Raw genomic sequence first — 10,055 nt, 5'->3', positions numbered from 1 at the left:
CTTTGACTGTTTTGCCACCTTCCTTGCATACCATTAATGACTTTTTTTTATCGTCGATAGTAAGAATGTTGCTTGCATTTTGCAGTAAGTATATATTCTATAGCTTTGCTTTCTGTTGTCCATTTTACAAGAAAGCTTTTCCAATCTTTCAGAATTCGTAAGTTTCATTGTTCATGTATCTTTTTGAACTGTGTACGTTACCGCTTTTCATTTTTGTGCTTGATACAATACTATTGTAGTTGTATTAATTGTATTAACAAAAACGATATGCATCTGTTTCACTCCAGTTATATTTTTGACGTCATCGTACTACTTTACCTTTGACTTTATGGTGGATTTTATAATCATCATTCGTTGCAGACGTATTTGTAACACCGTCTTGAAACACCATAGAATACATTGATGGGATAGGAACCAACTTAGCAGTGCATTTCCTCGAAGAGCCAGTCCAATTACACAGCCAGTTCGCTTTAAGATTTTGTTTTCTGTGGCTTCTAAAACACAACAAATTGAAAAATAGGAAACTCCACAGGTCACCCTATATGACAAAAATGAAAATGTTGCAGGATCAGTTTTACTGAGCTTGTTCATGGACGGTAGTGGAAATGCAGGCCACTGTTCACGCCAAGGTTGAGCAAAACTCAACTTTTGCACATTTAACAAGTACCAAAAAGCAAATTGAAGTTATCCGCAGATGTGTTCATTTTAACAGCTACCTCTTTGTGGTCCTAGGTGTCACCTGCACCTGCTCTCCATCACATTTCCGGAGAGTAATATTTGACGGTAAAAGTCCTACAGGTAGTCCTCCAAGTTCTAACTGAGTACTGAATAGCTGATGTAAGAAATATTTGTAATAGCGCGCACGAAATACAATGTCCTACAGTGTAAGTCAACTGCCAATTTCATTGTGAAGATGTGCCACCAACCTGACATGCATGTTCTGGTGACGCAGTATTTGTGATCATATTCGTCATATCACAAGCTACTGAAATGCACCGTTTATATAATTTACCTTAAGAAAATTCACTTTTCATCAGGAAGAAGTTCATCGTCGTACAACCAGCCTACAAATGTGTAAAACGGCGGATTGTAATTGCCGTGTCATCTCACTAGCGGAACAGTATTCATTGATTAGCTGTGTACACGTCTATTTGTACACTCTTTTAAGAATATTAGCCGATGGTGAATCATCTTTTCGTCAGTTTCAGCAGAATCAAAACGAAATAGGTCTTCAACTGTCTCACTCAGGCAATCTTCGCCTTTCAGTTTCACGTTTCGACCAGCTGTTAGTAGTGCCTCAGTAATAGCTAAGTCACTTGGACAAACAAGATCTGACATTGCTGGCAAAGTTTAACAATTAAATGGACCATAAATGCTCTGTATCACCTTACTCATTTCGTAATTCTTCAAACTTGGCTCAATTTCATAAAGACAAACATTCTGACATTTTCATATAGATATCATATAGGTAGACAAAATGGCCTATGGAGTGTTTAATAACAAGGTGACGTACTTGTTTCACCAATCAATCCGGTTTCGAAAATTTGAACTAGATTTCATAAAGATAAACATCCTTATAAAGTTCCGTGAAGATTAGAAAATTATTGTGCGCTCGGGGTAATTAATAAGGCTTTTCTTGGAGCTGACGTAATGTCCCACTGATGGTTAAATTCAAAAAGACACATATTCCGACCATGCTTTGTTTAGATCAGATAGAAAATATGTCTTCTAGAGAGTTTAAAACGTTATCTTTGGTTTTACCTAGTGACCTACCTTTTGAACCAGATATGACTTCATAAAGAAACATGTTTTGACCAAGTTACATATGATTCAGGAGTGTTAACAAGGTTTTGTGACTTTACCCAGTTAATTCTCCAAATAACCAAGTTTCTTACATGGCCTAGAGTTATCAACGACAAACATCTTGACTATATCGCAAACAGATAATTAATAAATATACCCTATTCTGTGTTAACGAATCTTTTTTCTATGACTTGACCTACCGACCTTATGCATTAGAAATGTTTCCCTTTATACTGACATAGTGACCTAGCTTTTGACCCCAGATTATGCAAATTCAAACATGACTTTGATTTTACTGACCATATTTCATATAGATCAAGGAGAAGATCATGCTTCTTGTTTCTAAAATTGACCTGCTGAACTAACTTGACTCATTATAAAAGCAAAAATTCTGAACAAATTTCAGTACGTTTTTGGCAAAATTGCTACTTCTAGTGTTACAATTAAGAATGTTCATGAGGCACAGCGGACACAGGTTTATCACAAAGTGCTCAGGAACTGAAATACATTATCCTAATCTTCGCAATGAAATGAAATGAATATCGTTGAAATAACATGTGTTGCATTTAAAATCTTGTATGTCTGATAAATTATGTAGATCTCTGCAGAGGTGTGTGATCATAGCAACATAGTTTAGTTAGAACTCTTGGAAAATTTGTAATACGTTTTAAGTACTCACGACTTTGTGGGGAAGTAATGTCACATATGGCGAACGGGTGGCTCAGTTGGTAGTGCCGCAAAAATTTATTAGAAGATCTTACTTTCCAGGTTCGGGTTCTAGTCTAGCTGAGAATTTTGTCAAACTTTTGTCGTGAACCGGTGCACCACGAGAAATCATACCGTTAAATAAAAGTCAAACACCTGTCGTTAAATTACTCTGAGAGAGAGAGAGAGAGAGAGAGAGAGAGAGAGAGAGAGAGAGAGAGAGATCAAACTCAAATACAAGGTCAGTGTGTGAGTAAAGCGGATTTGTTTACCTTTTGAATTTATATTTATTATGATCTTACTCAATGTCAAGAAGTCGCATATTTCATATCTCTATAGCAGTTTTTTGTAAAGTTTAAAATACCGATTAGATGCTATAATCAAAGTCTTGCTAACTTCATGTCCCATGTCTAGCTTACAAGGGTCAATACAAATGATAAATTTACACAGCTGTCGAATTAAACAGTTATGCGTTAATATTTTCATGTGTAGATAGAATGGTTTGTTAAAGTTACGTTAGCATGTTCAAAACAAACTATTACTAGTGACATAATTGACTGGATAGATAGCTATTACCTGAAACAGGAAATATCTACCTCAGTTCGACAAGACAAACGAAGTACGCTGCAATTATATTTTCCATTTGTCTCCTTACTGTACTGCTTACTACAATGTCAGAGGGTATTTTACTGAAAGTCCTTTTTAATGCTGTGAATTTATTTTGTCGCACGTTTTCAGGCCTTTTTCAAACTTTACTTTATTCTTTTGTTTCAAGAGTGTTTATAGTACAGGAAAATGGTGAGACATTGTACTCCATTATATTAAAATAAATTGTGAACAGACATCAGGTCATTGTTTTTTTATCTTGTTGTTCCAACAAACGCTCAAATTTCCATTGTTCCTGGTCACAGCTGTCAATTTGTTATTTCTTTGAAATGTCAAATGCATCGAGTTCGTCCGAACGTGCAAATCTGACAGGCTAAAATATTGATATATAAAAGCAGCTACTTGTTAATTTTTATGGTTTTATTTTTGTATTTTAACTTTACTTTAACTGTGCTGTTTGGTAAGTTCGACCGGATCTTTAAACATAAAGTTTCGTTAAGCTGAAATACTTTCTTACGTATCCTGATCACCGTTCTAATTGTCATATTCACAGCAGGATACGCAAGTGGGTACTTTCAGCTTTAATATGTTTGAAGATCCGGCTATGTATCTAAGAAATTTCAAAATCCGGATATGCGATAACATTCTAAGTATTAAATATTATCTTAACTGCACTCCAGGCAGTATCCGGACATAATTAGTTCTTAGAAAGTCGATAAATGCATCCACCATATCATTGATATGTAATTCTTATTTCAATGTAGACGCAACTATACTAAAATATTACACTTTATGCATATTTATTTCTGGCATGATTTTGCAGATGCCTTCTGATATAGACTATCATTTTGTTTCAAAAACAAATACAATGAGAAACCGCTCTGTCGACTTCTCAAACACCGAAGCTGCCTCGGGAAATCAATATAGTTTGCGTTCATTTCATTATTTTTGCTATGTTTGGACCGCTTGAAACATTGAATAAATCGAGCATTTTGTTCATCTGGTGTTTTATGATCTGTAAATCGAAATTATGTATACATTAAAGAAATTTTACCAAAGAGATAACAAACATGTACCAAAATTAGCTGAATAGAATCTGTGTATTAGAAGCAGAGGATTATTTTGTATTAAATTGTTGAAATAGTTAAAATTTAATAATAATGATAATAAAATATATATATATATATATATAATAAAATACGATGTCATTATTAAAATACCATTCAGAAACGTTTCTTTGATCTGTGTAAACTATCAACTTCATATATCTATATTAGTTCATTTGATAAGACACATTAATTTCAAGCTCTAATAGTCTTTCACATAATACATAATATATGACAACAAGAGCTGTCTCCATAGGATGACACATGCCCCCGATGGCACTTTGAATGAATAGTTATGGCCGATGTTAGAGTTTAGGACCTTTGACCTACGGACCTGGGTCTTGCGCGCGACACGTCGTATTACTGTGTCACACATTCATGCGTAGTTATTTTAAAATCCATGCATGAATGACAAAGATATGGACCGGACACGCCCATCAATGCACTATCATGAAATATGACCTTTAACGTCTAAGTGTGACCTTGACCTTTGAGCTACGGACCTGGGTCTTGCGCGCGACACGTCGACTTACTGTGGCACACATTCATGCCAAGTTATTTGAAAATCCATCCATGGATGATAAAGATATGGACCAGACACGAATGCACTATCATGAAAAATGACTTTTAACGTCTAAGTGTGACCTTGACCTTTGAGCTACGGACCTGGGTCTTGCGCGCGACACGTCGCCTTACTTTGGTACACATTCATGCCACGTTATTTGAAAATCCATCCATGGATGACAAAGATATGGACCAGACACGAATGCACTATCATGAAAAATGACCTTTAACGTCCAAGTGTGACCTTGACCTTTGAGCTACGGACCTGGGTCTTGCGCGCGACACGTCGTCTTACTGTGGTACACATTCATGCCAAGTTATTTGAAAATCCATCCATCGATGACAAAGATATGGACCGGACACGAAAATTGCGGACAAACCGACAGACGGTTCAAAAACTATATGCCTCCCTTTGGGGGCATAAAAAGTGTATAACTTTAACATATGTAAATATATCTTTACTCCAAAAATATATACCGTGAGTCTTTCTTGAAATGTCGTGTGCTTGCCCCGCGATATTAGCAAACATGCGTCTTTGATCAACTCACTTTTCGCAAATTTATTCTGTTTTTCAAAACTGTCTGTGAGGTAGAACGAAAGGAAAATAAGCTTGATGGTTCTTTTTAAAAGGTCTTCGTCGTGATATTTTGTACAACCTACGTTTCTGGCGTCTCCTTTTCTTTCTTCTTCTTCTTTTGCGCTTTTGTTTCTTCAAATGTGATCGTTTTCTTTGACTGAATCTGTCTATGTAAACAAAGATGTTTTATGTATAAGATTCATCGATGTATAGATCTCTTTCGCGTTTTATCAAGAGTTGCCTTGCACCAAACGGAATAGGCAAAGTACTTATGAAGCAGTTTAAGTTAGTTCTTTTCCTTCATTGTCGGGAATTTACATGAGGAACCATAAATTGCTTTTAAGGGGACGCATATTGCTACATTCACAGTTCATACAGCAATGCGGAAGGGGTGCATATTCAAGAAATCGATGGTGGGAAAATAAAAAACATATTCCTAAACTGATATAATACTGATGGACACCTTTAATATTCAGTACTTTGTGGATAATGATGTGGTACTATGAATGTAATAGGAAAACAGAGGTCTTTGTGAAAGTACATTCAACACAAAATATTAAGCTTTTGTATAAGGAAAAAAACAGGTTTTTTACAATAACAGTGTTCCAAATAATGTTGAAGGGATGAGATTTTCTTTCTAACACACCAGGTTTTCTTAAACATGTAAAAATTTAACGTCGCGTCTGTTCATCTCGGGATGGACGCCATATTTGTCATTGATAAAAAATGTAAACAAAAAAGTCAGAGTGGGATTAGCATTGCAAGGGCATAACATGACATTGTACACAATGAATACCTTAGAACAGATATCTAAGATGCTACACAGGTCAGGCGGGTTAAATGCATAATGTCGATCACTTGAAATTCATCTTGAAAAGGTGGTTAGTTTTAGTTTGTTTACATGGTTTTTAATTTTCCCACGACTTCTCGGCGATTCACTGCAAATGTATTACTGCGCCGGACGAAAGGTAACTCTAATAAACAACGGGAGACAACTTAGGTGTCAGCACGTGTACGATTTTTAAAAAAACATGTCGATGATTATAATTTCTTATCAAATAATGAATCCTATTCAGATATTCGTCTTTAATATTAGAAAATTATTAATTTCTGTGGACATTTGTCAAATAATATTACTTACAGTGGACTACTTTGCGCATCAAACTGGTTTCCGCTTCACTTGTGAGGCACTTCCGTTATACTTTTTGACAACAATAACCAAACACAAAATGAATCAATAAAGTCACTTATAAACCGACTGCTACTTAAATCAGTGTAAGTAAAGTTGTTGTTACAACATTATATATGTTCGTTACGTTATGAGATAAAGTTTATCTTGAACTGCATAATCCATTAATAACGTTTAGATGATATTGGATTTACAACTTATTTGACCCCGTTTTTTTACGTGAAAGACAGCATTCTCGTGCAACTCGTGCAAACAGAATTATGAAAAGTATGGTGGAGAATTCAAGGACAAATTATAAATGACATTAAAGTGAGGATAACTGTATATTCGTCCAGTTTTGATCATTGGGCGTAAAAAAAATTGTTTGTTTCCGGTATCCCGACCTAACCTAAATTTTTGGCCCGACCCTAAATGTTTTTATGGCCTTGGAGAATATTTTTTTCTATTTTTTAACAAAAAGATGCAAAACTGCACTTTTTATACTTTAAACATGGCCAGTGATGTTAGAAATCAACTTACTGATGCTCTAAAGGCATAACCCCCTTATTTGTAATCATTTTTTGACAAAAAAATAATTTCCGAAAAGTCTCCCTTGATAAAAAAAATTTCCAAAAAAAAAAAAGTTTTCCGACCTACCTACCCTAATTTTTTTGAGCATGTTACCGGAAACAAAGAAATTTTTTTTAGGCCTTGACATTCCTGCTGTTTATTAGTAACTTTTGTGAACAAGATTAGAATGTTGCTTTTGCACATATACACATTGATTGGACCTCTCAACCAAATTTCATACCTTATTTTAGGGATTTTTAAGACAATACAATTCAAAAGTTTGTTGAATGTGTTTTGATATTTAAGTGCATTGTAGTTCATGAATACCAAGTTAAAAATTAATAATGGCAACATTTCTAGGCCTTTATTGTAAGCCACTAGACTTCTGTAACGATAAATGTTTAATGTATTAAGGGGAATATACTCTTTTAGTTTTGTAATGTGGCATTCCTTGACCACCGTATCTTTTCTTATGCACTACTTTGTAAACAAACTAAATAATGTGTTTTAGCTCACATATGCGAAATGAAAAGCAAGACAGTGAACTTATTTCACATTCTTTCTTAAAATTAGAATCTGTAGGACATTGATAAATGTTTGGACAAAGTGAAGCACTATTATTTTCGCACCAAAAAGTCTTAATTGTTGACTTTGAATGTACACAAGAAGTCTTATGTAATTCAACAATAACTTTCTTGTTTCAGTTTTTCTCATTTTTATTTTAGTGAGCAATCCTTTGTGTACTTATAACAGTTGAAAAAGTATTCATTTCATTTACCAAAACCTTGTACTTTTTTGCAGGTAAATTTTATAATACCCCACCCACTTTTTTCTAATTTCAAAGTATACGTCCCCTTAAATATCACAATAGCTAGTGACAAGAATTAAAATGGTGACTAATTATCGACATAATAAAGAAAAGAAAGTAGACATTTGACAAGCCAATGTCTATTTACCGGCATAAAAATGGCTGATGTCCACTTCAGCAAGGTTTATTTAACGACATAATGAATGTCACTATGTGACAAAACAGGTATTTACCAGACTAATATAGGTAAACATTTGTCGATATTTTGATAGATGTTTAACCACTAAATACGATCTGCCAAATCTTCTATTATTCTTTTATGCATGTCGAATCAACATCTATTCACATTTACTACTCTATCGTCTTTATTATTTTAATCAGTTCTTATTTTTAGTAGATCCTTTGGGAGTATAGACCGAAACCAAACAAATTAATAGCAGACTCGGTTTGATTGATTCTGTTTGTGAGAGGATTTATAATATTGATCTCAAAACAAAAGAAAATTTAACAGCATTAAGTCCAAGTATGCTGTAATGGAATATGAATTTCCAACCAAAGAAATGATAAACATTTTTATGCTGGTAGCAGTTATAGGTAATAGCTGCCTACAAAAATTACCGTTAGATTTCACTCTCTTCCTGATTATTTTTGGAACTTTAGATGTCACTTTCCTCGTACAAATACAAGCTACTGGCCAGTCCCTGATATACGTCTCTTTGTTTTCTTTATATATGCGGATATCTGAAAAGGAAAAAAGTTAATCGTATTATTCCTTACCCTGCTAAACTTCTTTTATATAATGAAGTTGTCCATTTCTCAATTTGGGCGGTGCCATTAACTGTTAAAAGGGGTGCTTACCAAAAAGATACTGACTGAATGGCGAACAGTGTAGATTATGATCAGGCTGCACGGATGTGCAGGCTGATCATGACCTACACTGGTCGCAAAGACAAATTCAGTCGTGTCCAGCATGATAATGGTTAACTACTGATTAGATGTATGGGAGATCAAGCATGAACTTAAGTTTAACTCGAACTCTTCATACAGCATAAAGGAAATATAGATAAACATCGAGACGTATATCTGCAGTATTTAGGACATTTCATTTATTATTTACTGACATTATCCAAAGAGTTGATTGAACTGTTATACCATATTTTATGAAATACAGATAAACACAAAGACGATCGTATGTTATGTCTCGATGATAAAATGTTTAAGTATGTTTAATGTTTACGATTTAATGATATACACATATCGTACTTGTACTAAATCTAAAAAACGAAAGTACATAAAGATAAAAATATATTTATTACCTGTTGTAAAGGGTTCACAAGATGTCAATATGCTCGATATCTGCGACAGGTTTGAGTTTGTGAAATTAAAATTGCACTTCTTGCCACACCTTGCCCTAGCAATAAATGCTGGATTTCTGCTATTGTCGTAGTCCCAAGTCGATGTCCACGGGCACAAACATCTTTTAGAAATATCCCAACTGATCAAAGGGCGCGCAAGTCTTTTCTGTCGTAAAGATATCTCCTGATTACTCTTGTTAATAAAATCAAAAAGATTATATGTTAAATGATTCATCAAAACAGAACTGCGAAATTTATCTACCATTTCCTTCTCTGAAAGAAGTTGCTTTTTGAGTATGTTTTCATTTTTTATGTCCGTATAGCCGACTATATCATTATAATTTTGAGTAGCATATAACATTTCGTATAATGTTAAAAGGATAAAAACGCATACAGTCCTATTCGTAATCATCCTGAATGGATGAGTGTGAGATTTAAATAAACAGCTCACATTGATATGAAAAAAGATATTTCTCATATATCTTTATCATCGGTTCCACGTATATAGAGTATTTATAATAAAATGCATTACAATTTAAACGCATGTAAAAGGTTTCAACTGGCAATATAATTAGCTTTGACGTAGATACTCTGCTTATTTTTAAATATCTATGTTTGTACAAATTTGCAGAATGCAGTGTATATTTGCACAGCGGTAAATGCACAATACATAAGTTTAATACATTATACATCGCTACAACGTCGATACTGTATATGGAGTGTTTTCATAAAGTGATATGCACAGATAGTGCTTGACCCTCTTTACGTTGTTCCCTTGATATAATTTAGTTTA

At 34.3% G+C, this 10,055-nt stretch overlaps 1 protein-coding gene across 1 annotated transcript; it reads right to left on the bottom strand.

The window, feature by feature from the left end:
* Positions 1–2,799: 2,799 nt before the first annotated feature.
* LOC123529495 (uncharacterized) lies at positions 2,800–9,804 on the bottom strand. Its single transcript, XM_045309844.2, has 3 exons — positions 9,224–9,804; positions 8,526–8,648; positions 2,800–5,528 (listed from the first exon to the last, which is right to left on the bottom strand). The coding sequence occupies exons 1-3, from the start codon at positions 9,738–9,740 to the stop codon at positions 5,356–5,358; spliced, it is 813 nt and encodes a 270-aa protein (XP_045165779.1). The 5' UTR covers positions 9,741–9,804; the 3' UTR covers positions 2,800–5,355.
* Positions 9,805–10,055: the final 251 nt, after the last annotated feature.

Source organism: Mercenaria mercenaria, chromosome 13, assembly GCF_021730395.1.
Source record: "Mercenaria mercenaria strain notata chromosome 13, MADL_Memer_1, whole genome shotgun sequence".
In the NCBI taxonomy this organism is placed as follows: domain Eukaryota; kingdom Metazoa; phylum Mollusca; class Bivalvia; order Venerida; family Veneridae; genus Mercenaria; species Mercenaria mercenaria.
This window is presented reverse-complemented; position numbering and strand designations above follow the sequence as displayed.

What these genes read in the sequence shown, in the direction of transcription:
- LOC123529495 (XM_045309844.2), bottom strand. Translation starts at nt 9,740, where the DNA reads ATGAGAAATATCTTTTTTCATATCAATGTGAGCTGTTTATTTAAATCT. An exon ending in TTGTGAACCCTTTACAACAG is followed by an intron (nt 8,649 to 9,223) that starts GTAATAAATATA and finishes TTTCCTTTTCAG; the next exon opens with ATATCCGCATATATAAAGAA. An exon ending in GAAGAGAGTGAAATCTAACG is followed by an intron (nt 5,529 to 8,525) that starts GTAATTTTTGTA and finishes TTGTTTACATAG; the next exon opens with ACAGATTCAGTCAAAGAAAA.